This window comes from Hippocampus zosterae, chromosome 18 (assembly GCF_025434085.1).
Source record: "Hippocampus zosterae strain Florida chromosome 18, ASM2543408v3, whole genome shotgun sequence".
Taxonomy (NCBI): domain Eukaryota; kingdom Metazoa; phylum Chordata; class Actinopteri; order Syngnathiformes; family Syngnathidae; genus Hippocampus; species Hippocampus zosterae.
Window position 1 is genome coordinate 12367252 of NC_067468.1, and position 21676 is coordinate 12388927.

General features: G+C 41.8%; 3 protein-coding genes across 4 annotated transcripts in view; 2 read left to right on the top strand and 1 right to left on the bottom strand.

Moving 5' to 3' along the window:
- The first annotated feature begins 32 nt into the window (after positions 1-32).
- On the top strand, positions 33-4407 carry ak3 (adenylate kinase 3). Its single transcript, XM_052051711.1, has 5 exons — positions 33-292; positions 1551-1670; positions 2311-2483; positions 2934-3052; positions 3930-4407. Exons 1-5 carry the CDS (start codon positions 145-147, stop codon positions 4039-4041), a joined length of 672 nt encoding a protein of 223 aa, XP_051907671.1. The 5' UTR covers positions 33-144; the 3' UTR covers positions 4042-4407.
- A 211-nt stretch (positions 4408-4618) lies between these two features.
- Positions 4619-11119, bottom strand: cdc37l1 (cell division cycle 37-like 1). Of its 2 annotated transcripts, none has more exons than XM_052051676.1 (7): positions 10515-11119; positions 9055-9354; positions 8635-8722; positions 8384-8499; positions 8172-8294; positions 7708-7884; positions 4619-6309 (listed from the first exon to the last, which is right to left on the bottom strand). In XM_052051676.1, exons 1-7 carry the CDS (start codon positions 10590-10592, stop codon positions 6193-6195), a joined length of 999 nt encoding a protein of 332 aa, XP_051907636.1. In that variant the 5' UTR covers positions 10593-11119; the 3' UTR covers positions 4619-6192. The 2 variants fall into 2 exon arrangements, with proteins under 2 accessions (XP_051907636.1, XP_051907635.1); XM_052051675.1 differs by having other exon boundaries at positions 4619-6312; positions 10515-10938.
- A 389-nt stretch (positions 11120-11508) lies between these two features.
- exd3 (exonuclease 3'-5' domain containing 3) overlaps positions 11509-21676 on the top strand; it is a 29193-nt gene continuing 19025 nt past the window's right edge. The window contains exons 1-17 of the mRNA XM_052051488.1: positions 11509-11627; positions 13042-13101; positions 15406-15470; positions 16175-16336; positions 16583-16768; positions 16876-16929; positions 17531-17673; positions 17743-17849; positions 17934-18007; positions 18231-18269; positions 18366-18532; positions 19282-19429; positions 19506-19704; positions 19787-19896; positions 20009-20192; positions 20310-20476; positions 21312-21536. Of these exons, the coding sequence (XP_051907448.1) occupies positions 13074-13101; positions 15406-15470; positions 16175-16336; positions 16583-16768; positions 16876-16929; positions 17531-17673; positions 17743-17849; positions 17934-18007; positions 18231-18269; positions 18366-18532; positions 19282-19429; positions 19506-19704; positions 19787-19896; positions 20009-20192; positions 20310-20476; positions 21312-21536 (2058 nt within the window). The 5' untranslated portion in view covers positions 11509-11627; positions 13042-13073. The remainder of the gene's footprint in view (positions 11628-13041; positions 13102-15405; positions 15471-16174; positions 16337-16582; positions 16769-16875; positions 16930-17530; positions 17674-17742; positions 17850-17933; positions 18008-18230; positions 18270-18365; positions 18533-19281; positions 19430-19505; positions 19705-19786; positions 19897-20008; positions 20193-20309; positions 20477-21311; positions 21537-21676) is intronic.

Below are 21676 nucleotides of genomic sequence, written 5' to 3' on the forward strand. Positions count from 1 at the left end.
AGTTCATCCAGCTTTCGAGCCACGCCTATTTTCGTTGACGTCACCCACTTGCGTTGCCATCACGGCCACTCTTCGCTTCACCGAGCATCCAGAAGGAGTTTAATCCGATTTGTGCAAGTGAAAACTGAAGGCGGTATTCTCGATATGGTTCTCCAGAGGATTTTCCGTGCAGTCATCATGGGACCCCCGGGCTCCGGAAAAGGGACGGTGTCTGGGCGGATAAGCAAAAGTTTTGGACTCAAACACATCTCCAGTGGGGATATTCTGAGGGCCAACATCAACGCTAAAACTGGTAAGCTTATTGATGCATGAAAGGAATAGGGAACCTTAACACCATTAATTTGTGCACACATAAATAGGGTGTGCTTAGTCTACAGTGTTGATAAGCCCACCACTCCTTGCTTATCTGTAACATACACAGGGAGTTGTCATCAAACTGGTTCGCAGCCTCTTATTGTGCTGGGAGTAGTTTCATGTTTGCACTGGAAACACTACTCGGCCTAATATGGCTTGACCGAACTTTGGAAGAAGGCCCCCTCGGCATCACCTTGACGGAATGATTAAAAGAGCTGTAAAGATAAGCAAGACAATGCACGTATTCGTCCCGTGAGCGGAATTCGATATGTGCGTGGTGGTATCACGTTGAGTGTGCTGCTTTCTGCACAATTCTAAACCATGAAAAAACCCTTTCACGTGGAGCACTTAGCAGTCAAAACATGTTGTAATAATCTTTGTCCATGCTCGAGTTTGCCTTGGATTTGAACTGTTCTTTTCTTCGTGAAAAACAATCAAAACACGCACTTCCTCAAGTACTGTACAGTATACATAACTATTGTACACACTTAGTTTGGTTGCAATGAATCGCCTCGAGCAAATCATGATGGCAGATGTTTCACACCTTTCAATGGTGTTGCAACAATTTTGCATCGACTATAAGATAATAAATGCCGTTAATTGCACTTGCATGCATCAGGGCGACCAAGTGGATAGCATCTCCACCTCACAGTCCTGACTGAGGTTATTGGTTCAAATTTGGCCTTTTCCTCGTGTAATTCGACCTTGTCTCACTTTCCAAAAACAGTCACGTTCGATTCGTTGAAGACTAAGTAGACCATGTGTGTGAATGTGAGCGTCAATGTTTTTTTTTTTTTGTCTGTCTGTGAATTGCTATTGACTGTCAAACAGTCCAGTGTGTACCCTGCCTCTCCCCCAAGGTCATTTGGCATATGCTCCAGCTCCCCCGTGACCTTAAAGTGAACAGGCACTGTTGGGAATGGATGGATGGATGGAAGATATCCATAAGGGCAAGCTCGTTGAGCTAATTGTTACCATTTCGACAGCGCGGCCTTCCTGTATGCTGTTTGTATGTCCTCCCATATGCTTGCATGCAGTCAATATTTATAACCCATCCATTAATTTTCTATTGTGCTTGACCCGGTTATGCTCACGAGTACACTCTGGAGAATGTCCCATCACTGTATGTACTGTCATGAAAAAGAAAAAGTACATTTTGGCGGATTTTTTTTTGACTTCTTGTTTATTTGTGTCAGAGTTGGGACTGCTGCTTAAGTCGAGTATCGATAGAGGTCAGCTGGTGCCCGATCACGTCATGTCTCGCCTCATCCTCACAGACCTGCGGGCGATAGAGCAGAGCAGCTGGCTGCTCGACGGTAAGAAAGCTCGACACACTCGTGCATTTCGAGCAAATCTGCAAATCTTTCTACATGCCGCAGTCATCCTGTCGTTACATGAATGACATGACATGCGTAGGTTGGCCAGGTACTTTCCCCACAAACCAGAATGCAAATGCTCGAGTCTTGTCTATTTCTAACATTTTACGCCCTTCACTAAGAACCAGGAAGTAAACTCGGGACATTGAAATGGTCGTATCTGGACTGTTCTGTTTTTCTTAGAAGACATTTCTCCTCATATGGTTGTAACAACATTGTTTTTGTTAGCCAGTCTGGATTAAAAAGGCCGCCAAAGGAAGCCATTAAGATTTTGTTGTTTGAGTTATGATTCAAGTCATTACCCAGAATGCAAATCGAACAAGCCCTCCTCACGTCTATTGTCTTTCTTGGTGAACCAGGAAATAGCCTGCTTACTGGCAAGTGGAAAAACACAAATTGAGCTTCTTTTTTTTTTGAGTCATGAAGGAAGCATTCATTCCATACCAGAATTTTTAAAAAATGGATCAGTTGAAGTTTATGGAAGGATTTTTGCGAAAGGCTGAAAAGGAGAGAGTTGGAAAAATGAATCATAATAAAATGAGAATTTTCTGACATATGACTTGAATCGTCTCACCTTCAGGTTTCCCTCGAACCGTCACCCAAGCAGACTCTCTGGATCAAGTCTACAGTGTGGACACAGTCATTAACCTCAATGTTCCTTTCCACATCATTAAAGAGAGACTGACATCTCGCTGGACTCATCTTCCCAGCGGCAGAGTGTACAACGTTGACTTCAACCCACCTAAAGTGCCTGTAAATACATGCCTTATTATTATTTTTCCAGACACTTTGAAGTTGGGAAACGGTTACGAATAAAAGCATAAATTGGAATGACTGACCTCCACCAAAGTTGAATCGTCCCACTCGATGAGTGAGGTGGAAATAAAACAAAAGGTGACCACATTTCTAAGTTTTATCTCATGACACGCTGGGACTATACAAGAGAACAAAAGTGCGGTGAACATCTTTCCGCTATCTGCTCCGTAATTGGCTCGATTGTGATCTGCTTACGCTCAGTTCTATCGCTATAGTCACTGGTGCAAAGGTCAAAAGAACTCAAATCGTGTTGTCGAGATGATTCAATAGTGTGTCGGTACTTTGCAGTGAGGCATAAATCCACTTAGCTCACATGCGCCACATTGAGTTCGATTGCTTTAAGTAATTTGATCATCCAACCGACGCCTTCAACCTTTCATCATTCAGGGTCGCGATGATGTCACAGGGGAGCCTCTGGTCCAGCGGGATGATGACACACCAGATACGGTCACGAGGAGACTGAAAGCCTACGAAACCCAGACGGAGCCCGTCTTAGAATACTATAGGTACATCCGTGCACCTCGCATTTAGGAACTGTTATCACAAGCATCATAGAAACAAACCCACACAAAGGTGAAAACGCAACATTCATTTTTGAGGTGTTGCGTGTCAGTCAGGCTATTACATCACAAGTGTTCAGTTTGCCTCTCTGTAGAGAAATAATTAAGTGAAAATGGGCAGATGGTTGCTCGTATTTCTCCTTTCAGCCTCTCACTACAGCCAGCTTCCTGTGACACCGCAATGTTTGTGAAGAGATTTTTGTACCTTCATGCACATTCCTCACGTGTTTATTTCACCAAAGGATTGCTTCAGAGCCACATTCCTTGAGGCTGGTGGAACCAGATTTGACCTTTTATCGAGGTCCAAAAATGGACGGACAATATTTGAAGTTGTGGAATCACTTTGAGAATACAATCTGATCTTGGTGGGGCTCACAAGGAAATATAGCATATGCAAGAAAAATAGAAACTTACTGAAGTTATGTGACCATTGTAAAATAAAAGTTAAAAAAAACAATTATAAAACATTTTGAGAATGTAGTTGAAGATTTTTAAGTGGTTTGGGAGGTTTTCAGTGAAGGCGAGTTGACTTTGTGTAATATTTGTAACCGTCTTACAAGGGTAAAAAGTTAACCAGGGTTATAGTGTAACTTTAAAAAAAAAAGTTTACTCACCAGCACACCCACGACCCAAATGAGGATAAGTGGTACAAAAGATGGATGCATGGACGTAATTGTCACTGAAGTCATAGTGCGCTTAGCAGTAATACCAATTTCCATTCACATTACATTCAATGTGATAATCTCAGAAGTCAGTTTAAAAATATATACGGATATATATTCATGATCATTGTTTTACGTTGTTTCCTCTGCTTGTGTTTCAGGAGTAAAGGTGTGCTTGAGACCTTCTCCGGCACAGAAACTAACAAGATCTGGCCCCACGTCGAGACCTTCCTCCACAAAAAACTCTCTGTGCTCAATCATAGTGTTGCATAGCAGAAGAGAAGACTGCCTTGTAAAAATTTACCAGCTAAATTGTCTTTACTAATACACGGACCATCCAGGACCCGTGCCAACCGTGGGACTTTTTAGAGCGGTTGAATTTTGCTCTCATCATTCCACATTGTGCCTGAGACCAATAGAAACACAACAGGTGTTTTTGTTTTCTAAAATACTTCCGATTCAGACGACACTCGTTGATGATAGTACCATAGGGTCCAAATAAAGTTTCCTGAACTACACCAAAATAGTTTGATGTATATTTTGGCATTAGGACTGTTTCTCCTGTAGTATTATGACTATTCAAAAGGGAATGTGCAATGGTCGACCATAGTGATCTAATAAATTCACATTTTTACTCCAGTGTCTTCAAAATGCTTTTTTTTTTTTTTTAAATATTAGCACGAGAACAATTTTTTCCTCAAATGCTACATAGTTTAGAAAAGCACAACACAGGACCAGTATCACGTGCTGTGACAAGTGTGCCGACAAGTGCTCCAAAAACATAGATGGGTGGATAGTTATATCACTTTACTTTCTCCTCATTTTGAAAACAAAATCCACAATGCAAGTCTTTTTCATACAATATAATTTAATGCACGATCTGGTCTACTCAATTCCACTCTGCAGCAGAAAATCACTTTATATTTATATTCTTGAATTTATTACAGAGCAGATAGGTGGCTGGAAGCCTGAGAAAACTGGCCCAGTGACCAAAATCATTCAAACGTGAAAACAGCAATAACAAAAAAAAACTTCACACAGTTCCAATGAAAAGCTTATCACAAGCCCGCTTGTAAAAGTTTAGAAGTCGGCATGATTACGGTAAGTCTTCAAAATAAAAAGTAACATGTGAGTTCAAAAAAAGTCAAATATTAAAGTGCAGTACACATTCGGATGCAAAGACCTCCTTTCTGCAGATAAATGTACCAAAAAAAAGGGCACTTTTGATCTCTCCACCTTCTCCCATAATGTCAACTGGAGATGTAGAAATGAAAACATTAACTAAAATCCTACATTGCTAAAGACTTGAAAAGCAACATGCATTGAAATAATGGTGTCAAACTTAATTGGCGAAGCTACACTGGATTTTGTGTCGTCTACTCCAGCGATTCCCAAACAGCAACATTTATCAACAGGCGGAACGCTCTTTTATTCAGTGGCAGAAGACTACCTCGTCAACGTCAAGACTATTTCCCCAGACAGCGGCCTCCGCCGTAAACAGACCTCGTTCCGCTGATTAATCGAAATGCATTCGAACAAATCAACTTTGCATCTCAAAGAGACCTTTTCGTTTTTTATCCCCAAGTGATGTGCCAAGAGCCACATACACACTATGTAGCGTATGAAGCGCCCATGCCTGGTTGTCATGGTAATCATGTCTCTACTGTACTCACTATTGGCCCGGCAGTATTTGGATGACAGAGTTTCTCTGTCAAGCGGGCTAATTTGGGTAAAGCAAGAATAAGTGTCTATAGAGTGTACTATACTGGCTGATCTTATTTTACAAAAGCATGTCAGACATGTAATTGAAACGCCTACCGTAGTTATATCTGTGGTACCGACAAAAATCAAAGGGCATCATATCTCCTTTTAGTGTCACCATTTGGAAAAGGAGAAAAAAAACATTTAAACCAATTTTTTTCCAAATCACATTTCAAAATTAACATTTATTCATCCCTAATGGTGGCCACAATATGAGGAAATACTGCATATCTAAATATATATCTTAGTGTGACTCTGGAGTGTGAATCCTCGTCAGTTTGAATTATCTCACAATGCATTCAAATACAAAGTGCTCGGTCATGCCATAAATGCATACTCATAGGCTACAGTCCAGGAATTGACATTTATTATTATTTGAACACCTGCCATTAGGTCCATTGCTGTGCCAAGACGAACTATTTTGAATGTATGCAAATTGTGATTACATAGTACAGCTACAACGAGGACACAGGTCATCATTTTAAAGCAACTCTTGTTTCTCTGATGATGAATGGCGGCATTAGAGGCCGCCAGTCGAGACCTGACTAAGGGCTAATCATGCTGGTCTTTATTCCTGTTGTGCTCGAGTGTCGTTTAAAAAAAAGTCAAGGTGTTCCTACATGGGGGGAGAAGGTGAAGATGGTAGAAAGGCAGCCACGTTTCCTAAGAGGTCTCCATCATGCGTATATCGTCACTTTCATTGGCATCGTCCTTTGTCCGTCTCCCTGTGTTTATCAACAATCCAGCTTCTAAACAGCGCTTGGAAGGGTACTCCGCCACCTGCTGGAGGATAAAACACGGGGGCTTTAGTGGCATCAGTGGCCCTTGGTCGTTTTTCGAGACGCGGGTGGATTAAGCAGCAGTTGCCTTGTTAGAGGATTATTATCAATGTTTATGTAACTGCCCTCTGCCTCTTTAAAACTCATGTGCCGAACCAACGGGATTTCGACAGGCGCTCTTCTGATGCTGAGATAGATGTGAAATCAGAGAATGACACTCGGGACGGAGGAGGCAGGGCCAGGAGATTCCAGCTTTACTTCCAACAGGCTGCACTGCATTCCTCGGCAGCAAGTTGTCTTCAAGCCTCTCCGGCAGCGAGGGGCCAACAAAGGGGGAGGAGGAAGTTTCCTTTTTTTCTTAAACACAGGATTGTGAAAGTATCCGGGGTTTGGAGTTCAGCCGACCCGAGGGAAACTATCTCACTTCTAACGCATATACAAATTAGAACAACTCAATTACGCAGAGTATGCTCCTCGCTATTTTGAACATTTTCGCAAATTTTTGAAACAAGAACGAACCCGGACATGACATGGAACAAACAACAGTCATGCGTATTCTCCACGGAACATTCAAAGGGTTTTTATATGTGTTGCTCAACTGAAACAAGTGCTTTTTTTTAATATGATACAATGGCGCCACCTTCCGTTTAAATCCGAGTACAGCAATTATCTATGTATTTCGGGTTTGCGCGTTTCTCCAACCCTTTTTAGCTTAACGCACACATTGGAAATTGAGCCGGGGGTGCAAACTTACAAAAATATATCACGTATTACATTATGTATACGAAGTAATCATAAAGAATATGGAAATGTCAGATTACAACAAACCAAAGACAATCAACAAGGCTAAAATGATTATGTACCAGCTTGATGACCAAATGATAGGAGCTTAAAAGTGATTAAAACACACACACGCACACATTACTTTTTAACTTACTGGTACTTGTCCTGCGTATGAACAGTTGGGTCCCTGTACAGTGTCTGGTCTCTCCATCAATCAAGATTAAAATTAAGCACCCAATGATAAGTCACTTGGGGGTCGTAAAAGTCGCTAAATATAGTGACTCCTACAAACATTGCCAAACTGACAACACAAAGTAGCTGCCCGCTTTATTTCATATCCTAGCTCTGCCCAAGTCGCCATGAGAACAAAGGCGGAACTCGGCATTTGCCTGGAATAGGACTTCAACCCAAAATGGCATGATTGGTACCAGAATGTGATCAGTTAAGTTTTCGAGTGGAAAACTGTCAGAAAGCTTTGAGGACACTGACACATGTTGCGTTCCGACCCCCCGTTTGGGAAACCGTCACAGTGAAATACTTGAGGAGTGTTTCTACTCACAAGACAACACCGCAAAGTGCAACTCACACCAGACCAAAAAAAAAAAAAAAAACTTACTTGTGTTAAAGAGCTTTGAGATTCTTTGGGGTCGAGTTGTAGGTTTGTGCCATTGCTCGGCTGTTGAGTTGTGTTGTTGGATGTGATGCTTTTACACCTGACCACATGTTCTCTCACTTGGTATTTGAAGGCCTCAAGCTCGCTGTGGAAGACTTCCAAATAGACATCTTGTCCTTCCTGCACAGCAAGAGAAGAAACACGAAATTTGAGCTACCGAATAGTAGCCAGCAACCAGTAATTCATGCCCAACTAGTGTGCTGCTGCATGAAGGGGCTACAAAATCTACAAAAATGCACTTAGTATGCAGATGTGGTTGTTTTTAAAAGTGCTCTCCAAATAAAATCGGAGTCATTACTTTTTATTTGATGATTATATTAAATAGCTAAATTTGGTTTCGACAGGTGGTGTGCATCTCAATAAATTAGGATTACCGGTAGGTGGGTCATGACATGCGGGTGCCTTACTTTGGCTTTTTGGAAGAACTGCCTGAAGCAAGCTCTGGGGTCCTGCCGTGAGTTTGATGCCATCTCCAGGATGAACTGCATGGCTACAGCTTGGTGAGCCACCTGCTCCATCAGCGCTTCTTTCTGTAGGAAATTGTCAATATTTCATCATCCCAAATTTTTGACAAAGTGAAAATGCCAAACATATATGCAACTCATCATTTCAACATTACCCCTTCTTGCTGGAGCGTGATGCACCACAAATATAAATAGTTGGCCGTCTCGTTGCAGATGAGCTGAGGCTTCTCGGCCAGGAATCGCTGGCTGTCATCCCATCGCCGCAATATACCTGAAAAAAACATTGGAATTTAATTTGTGGTCTAATCAGAGCCGTTAGCAAACCAAAATGGAGTTAGTCACATTAGCATTAAAATGAGGTTGACAAGGTTCCTCGTTTTTATTCCCGTTTCTGAATGTCACTTACCAAAGTGCCTAAGGTCTTGCTCTGACTTGTGGAGTGATGCCTTGCACTGTTCTGCTTCTACGGGTTCATTTTGGATATTGATGATACTCTGGTGGAGACAAGAGGACATTTATGCTTGTTGACTGGCAGCAAGGATAACGTTGAATAGAAAGCAGATGATGTAATGCGACTACAATGAACCCTCGCATATTTGCACCTGGTCAAGGCATAACATGTCACAACACACCGGCTTCAGATCAGACGTCTGTAAATCTAGTTTTCCATCTATTTGTCTATTTATATATAAATCCACCTGTTGTCTGTAGCGCTTATGCTCATAAGATAAAGCCTGCCCCATGCTGATTTAGGGTAAGAGGTAGTGTACACCCAAGATGTGTCGGTACTCTGGTTGAATAAATGATCAACTCAGCACACACTCACTTTATCAAAAACATCCCAACTTCCGTCGGCGCCAAGCACAGGTCCTAGACTGGGCTCCTGACCTCCCAGCATGCGCTCCTTGCGTAGCCACTCCTCCTCAGTGTGCGTCAGTTCCGTGGGGCTCGCCCGAGTCCGAGCGTGTTCTTGCTCCAGGGACTCGGAGCCGTGGAACCTTAAAGCACACAGGCGGTCCTGAGCTTCGGCCAGCATCCAGCTGGACACCATGGAAGTCGTCGAGCAACCCTGCTGCTGGTCCTGGCACAGGGATGCCTCGGCACAACTACAGAGCTGTGTTGAAGTCTTATGTAAGCAAAAGGGATATAATCATTGACTGGTTGAGTCAACATCAGTTTTTTTGTTTTGTTTTGTATTTATAGCGAAAGTACTTTCATCCCCCCCAAGATCAGAATTGGAATCTACATCAGTAGCCTGTTTGTTGCACACTGTCTGAGGCTGCTCATCAAACCAATACCAAATGACTGACAAAACGGTAGCTGATTCTCAATTTGCATTCTTGTCCGTTCTTACGTCGTTGTGATCTCATCAAACGTCATCAGTCGCGGCCCAAGTACTGTTCGCATAGAAAGTACGAATACAATAATGCATGGAATATTTGGATGCTATTTTTGTCAGACATCTTAATCCAAGAATGCATCACTTGGATACTTGTGGAGGCCTGGCTGGGAAAATACCCCAAGATGCATTTCGGGCTGCTATATGTGGAAAAGAATTGGGGGAATAACAAGATCACAGCTGTTCTAATTTACAAAGAGACTTGTAATCTCAGGAAGAACATTCTCCTGTACATCTTTAGGGAAGACTGTACTCTGTGTTCTTCATATTGTGAAACAGCTGGTGTCTCCTTAGCTCCTTTCTGTTCACCGCTTTTGTCTTCAGTGGAAACAGTATGCGTCAGCAGGCCACATAAATTGATGTAGTGGACCAGATCTATCTCGCCGGCTTTCAATTTGACACCTGTGCTCTGCCTCATCACAAAAATATTTGGGCCATAAAGGCTTTTGGGCTTTCATGATCACTCCCATCCTTGCTTTTTTTGGAATGGGAGCACTAAAAATACCTCATCTTATTTAACAGTCTGATGTTTGTGTCGGGAAATGTGGGGAGCCCTGAGGGAAATTTAAGGGCCCAGCAAGTGGAAAATGTATCTTCCCAGACACAAAACAACACAAGATTTTTTTTCCCAAGTTACACAACATAGATAGGTGCTACATACATCTGTACACATAGTTCTCACTATATATTAAGATCTATGTATGTCACTATATGGCGACGAGGTTTAACAAACGCGAATCCGAAACACGAGCATGTGGCTAGCCGTTATGTCCCCCACTTTTAACTTTTGTCTTGATTGTATCAGATATCAGGGAAAACGAACTATTAGCTCCCTTGAATTAAAAGTGATCGGGGTGGTTGTTGGGTTGCTTGCTGGGGCTACTTACCTGCTGGTAGGGGCAGCGTGGGTCCGTTTCAGGGGACTCGCTGTCGGACAGCGCGTCGTTGTTGCTTCGCCACTCCATCGCTGCTAAACTAGCAGCTAGCCCGTTTGAAAACACTCTGCCAATGTGGGATTAATATCGATCAACTACGGAGGAGCTTAATCTAATCGTCAATGTGACGCACTACATTCTCCCGACGGAAGTGTCAGTGGAAAAAGGATAAAGCAGCTCCCGCAGTAAACAAGGGCAAAGAACCTAAACTCACTGACACTGCTGCTACAGACTACCGCAACTAAACGGTTGAGCCTAAACAATCTCTTGAACGACGACGTAACACCCACGTGATACAGTAGGAAGTTTTCGTCGTTTGGGGGTTTTTAAAATCCAAATATAAAATATGATAATGTCGTGTTTTGTAATCAGTCAGGAAAGATAAAGCGTTTATTATTTGAAGTTAATTAAAACGAGTCGTTCAACATAAATGCACCGCTTGAGTTTTACCTTCAGAAACTATGCTTTAAAAGAATGTCGCATATTTTTACGGGGGGTGTTAAACTATTGGGGTAGGGTGTTTAACTACTGTATTGGAATTAAAACACGTTAAATCAAAAAATCAATTTGCAAAGAATAACAATCAACAAAACTAAATGTGCCGAGCAACAGATAGTAATTATTTACAGTGATTATTAGCCATAATGTTGTTTATGTTGAAAGGAAAAAATAAAAATATGAACTCTGGCGAACGAACTATTTTTAAACTTTCTCACGTGACCCAATAGCGAGTTTTTTCCCAAATCTTTATTGAACAACTATGGTTTCAAAACCAGGAAGTAACATTTTTATCCGTATCCCTAGTCTTTGGTTGCAGGTAAAAATACTCCGATTAATGGATCACCTTTCTTTCACACTTCTTGAATGTCTATACTGTTTACATAATAATTGTCAGTTATTTGTTATATATAGATATAGATATATATACTGTATATACTTTACAGTCTGATGAAGACAGCATAATTTGAGATGACGAGTTTCTTCAAACCACGATGAGGGCAAATTTAATGAATGTTCAAGCAAAGGTAGAAGTAGCTGAAACTAGCAGCGCAAAATGCCCATCTGGTGAGTTGTATAGTCGTAACACAACAAAACTGATGAATATTACTTGTAATCGACAATTGTACTCAAGTGGTCCAGTGTTCTAAAAGGGCTATCATGAATTAAAACTCTGTTTGAATTGGCTAAAATTGGGCACGACAGATGTGATAAAACCATGAATTTATTGTTGGTCTTAAAACGCTAATAGTTGAGCTAACTCGAAATTAACCGAGTATTACGACTGCCTTCGGAATTAGTGTTTCGTGTGATGTTTTTTTTAATGTTTTTGTGGAAATGGGTTCCATCGCGTAAATGGGTAACGTAGCTTTAAAAGTAGGTGGCGGTAGATGATAAGGTATAATTGAAGGTGGTGTGCTAACCCATTGAGATACAGGATATAGATCCCTCATGTCGTGGGTTGGTCAGTTGCTGTGTTCAGCGAGCGCGTCCGCCATGTTTGATGTGGTAAATATGTCTGTGGCAAAACATTTGCCTTATCCTAAACATAATATACACCCATTTAACACGTGTAGGAAACAGATGACGACTATTATACACTACAATTACTGCTAATATTAAAAATAATAAGCGCCAGTGCCTCTCATAACCCTCAAGGACCTTGTATATCAACCAAAATAGGGGGAAAAATACGGCAAAGAAGTTCAGGTGAGTAGACGAAACTGAACACACGTCATTTATAATCTGATGATTGGAGGTTAATATTTATTTCACATGAAGTGGACAAACACCAAACCAATGTACATATTTTTTCTCATGAAATTGAAAATGAAACTAATGGTGCCTTCATGGATGTGTTTGAAGAGGATTTGAACATCATTGGATTCTGTTTTTATTCATGTTAAACACAAATTACCAACTTGATTGGAACTGTTTGTATTATACCGGTAACATGATCCTGAAATTCCAATGTGACATTACACTGCTTTCTCGGCCCTTTGTTTTTTGGGAAAACTATTGTATGAGGTAGGTGCGACTAACACTCGAAATAGTTACTTTGAGACACTTTAGCTAAATACGTGGTAGGTCTTTTGTTTGGAGGCTGCTTTCATAGCAGGAATAGAACAGGTTTTATGTCTATGTGCAACTTGTTGGTATTAGCCACAAAGTAAACACATTATACTTGCAAATTGTCCAAGTAGAATGAAAAGTCATTGTTCAGCCATGAGATCTGGCTATATGTGTAAGATGATCTGTGTATTTCCGAACAATCATGAAATGAAACTTCTTGACTCATAGCTGCACTCTGAGTCAATAAAAAAGCGTAACAGGCCTCAAAACACCTTAAAAAAATTCTCAACTCTCTCTTAACAAATATTAACGTGTTTTTTGAGTCTGAGCCCCTTCTTCCATAAACATGACCACTATTCATAGAGACCTCATTGTCCAATGAGCACATTTTCTCTCATCTTCTCCCCAGACTGACAGAAACTCACCAGCTGGTGGACCGAAATGAACCATTTGATTCCAGATTCAAAGGGTTTGTATCACGGTTCAGTACATAAGCCATTTCAAGGTTTATGAATGCCGTGCGAGACTGTATTTGCTGGTTTGATTGTTTTACATTTCTAAACTCATAGTGCTTTTCCCATATACATATCTACGGTACTGTCAGTATAACTTGAGTGTTAGTGATCCAACTTGCGTACAAATTTAGGTTACATCTCTGCCCGAGGAACGGAATCCGTCATAAAACAACAACCACTAGTACACTATTGATCTCATCGTTTTTATTGCGTATTCAGAAATGTCGTCAGTTCAAAAAATAATAATAATTTTTGTGTAAACCGAATTTATCAGGCTCCCTGTTTGAAGTACTGTCTTGTAAATATGGTGGCAAATCATTGTAGAGCCTGAAGTACACATGTATGTTCATTATTTATACATAGGCTAAAAAATTGTGCTCTTGAGGCTCAAAACCAGAGTAATTCATATGCAAACATTGCTTTATAAGGGTTCAGATTCAGCAAGTGCTCTTAATCTTCTCCTCCATGCTTTACAATGGCACCTGTTGAAAGGTTTATCCAGCACATCAACAAATACAAAAGTGCTTGTTTAGGAATGTCATGGCATCTTTCCAGCAGGGCTCAACCACTCGCCGACGCTCTCTGCCAAGTCACACTGAAGCTGTTCTGGTGGCTGAAGTGACACCAAGCGCCTCATTTGCACACTTGATCTTTGTGTTGCCTTTATTTTGGCAGCTCCCTGGCAACAGGGTGGCAGAGCAGCTCGTGCGTTGAATTTCATTGAGATGGAAGTGTTACTTTTATTTATTGTTTTTGAATCATTTTGGTCAAAACCAACGGTACTCTATAAGTGTTGAGCGTTTGCCTTATGTGGGTTGACCAAAACACATTTTGACCAAAACTGACCTATGGCCCGCGCTCCATATATGGCCGTTGAGAACTGTTATAGAACACATGCTGTATAATCACCTTCAATACTGCTCAACTGATTGTAATATATTATCCAAAATTTCCATTTTGAGTCTAGCTTTCTTTTGAGTTTAACCTTGGATGTTTTAATTGCACAGTTGATTAAATATTAGCAGCAGCACTTCATCTGAAAAGGCAAACAAAGGATGCACATTGATGATGATTAATTGGATTTGGTGTCAAAATAGAAATACAGGTGAACAACTCAGATAACTGAAGCTGTTTTTTGTCGCGAGGTGCGCAAGTTGAGCACATACAGTGAAAGAAAGGGGTGAGAATGGAGAGGAGGGAGAGGTCTGCTGGAGTCTACGTTCCCAGGCTGTGCATCAGGAAGGCTTTTATTTTTTACACTATGACTAGTACATAGCCCTTTCCTGGGGAAATCCGAGACAAAATCGAGAGAGGCTACTGCGGGGAGGGTGTGGAGGACAGGAAAACGAACCCTGGGAAGGAGGAAGGGAGGTAGGGGGAGCAGGTATGGTGGTGAAGTGACAGAAAAGGAGCTCCAACTGAGAGACAAAAAAAAAATAATTCAGTATGTAATTGCACAGACAAATCTTCGCCTGTTTTTATTTTCGTCTGTGGCCTAAAAAAAAAGTGTAGTTTTAGAATGCAGAGTTGATGTCAGGTTCCTTGACTGCCCAACTATCTCAGCTGTTATTTCAATGTTATGGTGGCTCCGGTTTGCATATTAAAGAAATAATATTTGATGTCACAGCTTGTTTGCTATGCCCGCTTTGACCAAAAACTCTGTGTATCGTATTACAAGTATCGAGGCCACAATAAAAAGGAATGATACGTTATTTTTCACTCAGCTATCCTGGTTGACTTGACAACTTGTTTTCAAATGCAATATTTCCTGTGGGAAATAATATAATGTGTTCCTGTTCCCTTTTAATAAATATTTAACTGTACAGCAATATTTTTTAAAAAGAAAAAAATAAGGATTGCTAATGAAGTAATGCCTTAGCAGTGAACTGCTGAGTCCAAGTGTTGTTTTATAGTCATTTTTAAAAAACAAGTCTTGAGTGTTTAATATGTCTGTTTGTTAGCTTAAGATGCTCTGTGGGAATGTCAATCACATGATATTTAATTGTACTGCACATATTTTACTAAACACCCGTTCTAATGGCACAGGAAATTCTGTGATGACCGGATATCGCAAACAATGACGGTTTGAGAGCCCAAGTTTTGTTTGACTTTTAAGGCATAGTTTTTTTCAAAACCATTTTGGTTGAATTGGAAGGCGGTAATATCAACTAGAGCTTCGTTTTGTTTTCGCTCCTTGACAGGTTGAGGGAGGTCAAGGTTCAGAGTGAAACCCCACCTCACGTGTGCTATCCCCGCAGGTCTTGACCCGGCCGTGCTGAAAGAGCAACTCTTCAAACTGTGGCGCAGCAACGACCTGCAGTCGGTGAGAGTTTGCTGGATATTAGCTCCGCATGTGGAATATTAAGCGGGTGAAAACATGGATTTTAAAAAAATTCTTATTTATTTATTTATTTATTTATTTATTTTACAAGGACCAATTGAAGTGGAAGGAACAGTCAATAGAATAATGTGGAACTCGAACCTAAATGAAACTCACCTGTGACCCATGTGTGCATTCGTGCGCGCGCCCGAGTGTGTATGTGCACGCGCGTTAATGAGGAAACCAGAGTGGCTGTCAGTAGGAAGGAAGGAATTTGCACTGAATGAACTTGAGATCTGTGTGAGGAGGATATTGAGTGAATGACATCTGTTGGACAAATTAGGAGGCAGCGCCAGACATTCTCACACAGATATTATTTTCTCCAGAAGGAAGTTTCTAAAGCCAAAGTTTGCATTCTTAAGTAGGAACCCCATATATGTATGTCCCCTGGCCAAAAACGTGAGCGCGGGCGCACACACACAGACACAGACATTTTCTTCTCTGTGCCATCACCTGCACACCTCTGCTGTGGCAGCGGAGAAAAAAAACAGCTCAAGTAAAATTTACTAGGTTTCATATTTGGAGTTTCCATTATATGCCAAAGTTCGCTCAAGTCTTTAAATCTGAAATCTCTCCTTGACTTTTGCTTGTCTCTTCTATCTGACTTCTCCTCTGCCCTTCTTTGGATCGGTGTTTTTCTCCCTCAGCTCCATTTGGCAGCTCAGGAGGGATTTTCAGAGCTGAATGATCCCCTGGAGGCCTTTCTAACAATCCTAGAGTGCGCGCCGTCCAAACAGAAGGCTCGGGCCCACACCTTGGGGGTCCACATAGTCAAGGAATTCCAAAGCTGGCTAAAAGAACATCCGCAGGTTGACGAGATTCTAAATACATTGCTACTAATTAACTTTTTCGTTTTGCTTTTAAGAATAATGCATTTTAAGTACATTTTAAGTACATTTTAAGTTTCTCTAGATTGTTCTTTTTGTCATTAAAGTACCGTAATAGATAGCAAGCCTTTTTCTACCACTTAAATTTACTTCCTAATTAACCTCATTTAATGTGTTTCTTGATTGTTGTTTTATTTTATTTTATTTTTTTGTGCATCATCACCACAGGTTACTTTGACCTCACTTCCAGAGCAACAAGCAACAGCCCTCAAGCATCGAGCTCTTGCCCTTCTTACTGACAACCAGACCAGCTTTGTTGAAGCTCTCATCAATATCTACCAGCTGACCACTCTGGATGCAGCTACCTTGCGGCTACACGTCGTGAAACTGCTGCCTCTCAAATGCTACAAAGAGGTGAGTGTCGCATATCAACATTAGTATGAAAATCTTCAGCAGTTCCATAAAAGCGTATTACAATACAGTATACAATACATCCAATACATACTTCTGTTTCCTTACAGACAGCAGTGCTTGGTATCAAGCTGAATTTGCAGAATGAACTAAATCTGGAGGAGGTGAGTCGCACGTCACATTCTTATATTTGATTGAGGCAGCCCTAAAAAGGTCCTATAAAAACAGTATTTCTATAACAGGCTTTGGCCATAATACCTCACGGATCACTAATCGTAAACTCAACACAGTCCACTTTTTTGTCTTGCTGGAATCGGTCAGCTTTTAGCAAGTGAGCCAGCCCTCTTCCCGCACCGTATATTGCTGAGCCAATGGCAAATCAGGCTTTCATTGCATGACGATTCTGGGCGGAGCCATTGTCTCAGTATCTCGCCTGCATGTGTATGCATAAGGCTTGATCTTGACGCCGACTACGTGTACGGTTTTTATCCCCCCCCCCCCCCTCCACCCCCCTTCTGTGTCATTTGGACACACACACACAACATAGTTGGTTATTTCAAGGGCAAACAAACTTGGTGTGTGTGTGGGTGGGCGGGGGGCAGTTATTATGCAGGCAGGCAGATAAATTATTTACTTGGTTGTTTAGTTTTACACTTGATCGTTGCGCAGGCAAGACAGCCATCCAACTATTTGTACCCTTTTTTATGCATTCCTTTTATATTTGATGTCTTAACTTACCGAGCGTTGTCAAAATGTCCTCTGCAGGTATGCGTGCCACTCATCTTTCAGGACAAGTTGTCCTTAGCAGAGGCCTTTGTTACCGGTCACGTTCATTTAGAACAGCAGCTGGTCTCTCTGCTTGACTCGTGGTGCCATCCCAACTTCTCAGTGCAAGACATGATCAGCAAGTACGGTGCACATTTCAAAGTCTAAAAAGACAAAATGTGGACAAAAGTTGAGCATTTGTGTTTCCTCAGGAAGTTTCCTCACCTCTCCTTATCCAAACGTTGCCTTGCTCAGACCCAGCCCAAAATGCTGACAAAGCACGTTTTTCGACTTGCGGAAAAATTTAAAATTGATCAAGGTGAGTGACTGTGCTCGTGTCGATGAGGCTGACCCAGACTGGTCTCTATGTAGTCACCAGACATGATTGTTTTCGTTGATGCAGGGCAGTTTCCTAATGCCCTGCACAAGAGGAGACAGGATACACTTCGCTTCCTCATGTTCAAGAGATTTGTAAATGTAAGTGAGAATCAAACCACCTGTAGCTCGTATTCTGACTTTGCCATCTTACTCGGTTTTTAGAAAGGAGACTAGTTTGATTTCAATTTGCTGTCAATTTTCCATGAGGGAAAAAAAAAGACAATTTTATTTGGGCTGTAATTTGTACGGGAATCATTTCGTTTCATTCCTGCAACCTGTCACTCAAAAACGGCTTTGCCTGCGGTTCTTGTTCTTGTTTTAGAAAAGCATGACAGACGAGAATTGGAGTGACCACGTGCAGGTAGGAGCCCTCTTCAAATATGTGCAAAAAGAAACAAACGCGGATCGGTATTCTTTCCGCAACTGATTTTTTTTTGTGTGCGCCATAAACATCCAGACAGTAGTGGCAGATGACCGTGAGCTCCAGATCCAGTTGGTGGAGATGTTGCTGAAGTACTGCGACCCTGAAAAAGCCGCTCGGTGGTCGCTGAGATATAACCTTCCCAGGCACAGACTCCCCTTTGTGGTTTGGAACACCCAACTGAGTTTATCACCCGAGCAACAGTGAGTCGGCTTAATTGTTTGGAAATGCTGCGGAACCGCCAAAGTCAACTGCCGAAAATGAGAAAAATGATGATCGCCTGAATTTCATTTCGAGCAGGTGCTGACCATCTTTTGTGAACCAAGGACCTTGAATTGGAACCTCTGCGGTCGTGCGTTTGCACATATGAGTTGGCACTGAGCGACAATGTTAACCCATGCATACTGTATACTTGTCGCTTGTGATTTAAAAGTGTTCTATGCGTGTTATACTTTACATTCTAGTCGTGGTTGATTTTGTTTTGTACTGTTAAACCTACACTTTGTATGACCTTGAAAACATAGCCCGTACAGTTAGTTAAGCTGTTTGCAACAAATAATTCCAAATATGTTCACTCTCAATGGGAAATGTTGATTTGGGAGGTTTTTCTGCGTCTGTTATGCAAATTATGGCGAACACATGAGGAACCGATTTTGTTAAAAAGAATAGTTTCACTCTGTTTGTTTGACCACATCGCTATTTTCTCACAATCCAAATGATTCAACTGTCTTTTAGATGAATGACACATCATGGAGAAATGTATCGAATGTATTACAAAAGGTCTTTTTTTTCCATTGGACGAACCGGTTTAAGGAAATGACGCATTTTTTTTGTTTCTTTTTTTTAGCACATGTGACCAATTGTGGGGGGAAAAAATTGCAATGACAACATTTCTCTGTGTTATTCCTAATTAACACACTCATTAGGATGCACATCTGTCACATCTGCTCAGACATGCAACCAACGCCACTCACAGCGAGGAGTGGACGCCGTCTGAAGCTCATTGCCAGAAGTTCTATCAGCCCCCGCTCTCCAAAGAGAAGGTTCAGTACGTGGATACCCTGGAAGCCCTTCAAAGTTGTCGTGACGCTCTCCTCAAGGTGAAGACGGAAAATAATAATATAGGAACAATAAAGAATACCTGTGATTAATTGATTTACCTTTTCTCATTTTCAGAAGGGGAGTGTAGTAGGAGTAGATATGGAGTGGCAGCCCAATTTTGGCTGCAGCTCAGCCCAGCAAGTTGCCCTGATCCAGCTCGCTACTTTTGACACCGTGTTTTTATTGGACCTCTGTGCAAATGGATTTTGTCAGCATCCAGAGACCACTGCATTCATTAGAAGTTTTTTCTCTGAACAAAATTTGCTGAAACTGGGTAAGCAACAAACGTGGACAATGGAAATGCTTTCATTTGAAGCATGTGTGCAAATGTTCCTGCAACCATGTGTCCTCTTCAGGTTATGGCATGACCGGAGATCTCAAGTGTCTCAAGTCCACTTGGCCTCAATTTGTAGAGGAGCCATTGAAAACAGAGGGGCTGCTTGATCTTCTCAACGTACACCGAAAGGTCATTCTTTCATGTCATCCCACCAAAAACTGAAGAGGAAAAGTTACACACTGCAAATTCAAACTAGTGTAATGATCTAATGTGAATTGTATTGTAACAATGCTTTGATTAGATCCAGTGTGGCAAGGTGAACAGCGCTCAGTGTGGCCCTAAGGAGGTGCTGGTGGGAGAGGACTCTGCTGAGAAAGGCCTCAGTCTGCTCGTGCAACAGGTCCTGGGAAAGGCCCTCGACAAGACCGAGCAAATGTCCGACTGGAAAAAGCGGCCGCTGCGCGTCAGCCAAATCAGATATGCGGGTGAGTCGCTCAATAACACCCAATTCTCACACTCGATAATGACCGATTATCGGCGTATTCCTGAAATAACTGCTTGCAATTGAAATCATCTCTTCTCTCACTCTTATTTCATTTCAGTGACGGATGCCTACTGCTTGTTGGATGTGTATTCTGTGCTCTCTGGTAACCCGGCCAACTTTGGGCTTCCGAGCGATTTGCGCTCGCTCACACAAACAGAGAAGAACGGAGATGCGAAGCAGAAGGATAAAAAAAACAAGAAGATAAATCCCACCAGCAGCAAAGAGGTCAGGGCTCAACTCTGAAATATGTTCCATACAATTTCATGTTTTCGCACAAACCCCATTTTTTTAAACACCTAACCACAAATAAGTAGAGCAACTCCCATCTTAATGCTTTCATTCACTCAGTATTAGAGTGTATGAGAACATTCAGAAGATGTATTGGGTGGGTGTCTCAATTGGCCTCTTGTAGGACTCTTGCACACACACAGACATTGTGACGACCCCAGTTCTTGTCCAAAGTCAGCTGAAATGCTGAAATTTTCTCTCGCCATCCTAATGAGGCCAAACAATGAGTGGATCATGGATTTGATGTTTATACCTAAAATCTTGACCTAATGAAATACACGAAATATTTTTTTTTGACGAGCTGTCTGTGACCCACCCAGAGTGAGTCCGTGACCCATTTCTGGGGCACAAAGTTGAGTGAGATCACTATTATTGTTCTTTTTTTCCAGTCTTGTTTCGATTAACATTAACATTCAATCCAGGTTTGTATTTAAAAAAAAAATCTACCCAAGAATTTGGACACGAATAAAACACAGATGAAAACAACTCCCTTGGCAGAGGTAATAAATAATGCTACCGGTAGTACTTGTACGACTTCTACTAGCTGGTGAGTGACACAAAATGGAAAGATCCCAAGTAAAGAATCTGGGTTGAGGCATCAAACCTGCGGGTGGGAACAATGCGTGTTTGACCAAGACACTCTAGCATCGCCGGGGGTGGTGGTTGTATAGTTCACCCTGTGCTTTGACCTCCCAGCTCTCTTCTGCAAGTGAAAAGAAAATCCCCCCGTGGGGCTCACTTAAGTATCGCATTATTGTCTCTGCCCATTTAGGAATGTCAGGGGGCTCAGTGGGTCAGTCCCCCTTGCTCTGATACTGAGAAAGGCCTCCTGTGTGGCAAGGAGCCCACTGAAGACTCCCCTCCAGCTCCGCTGGCCCCCCAGCAGCTGAGGGTGGTGTGTGACAACATGCTGCAAGGCCTTGGGAGGTACTTGCGCTGTTTGGGAGTCGACGTGGTCATTTTGGAGAATGATGATGACCACAGAGTCGCGGCAAAGGTACGTTAGTCGAAAAGGTAGCAATTGCACATGTATCAAAAAGATTTAGGCTCAATAATTAAATAATTATGCTCAGTGTTCTTGAAGCAGTGCTGTTGGATGTGTTTGGTGTGGCAGAACCTGAGAACTAAGGCCTAAAC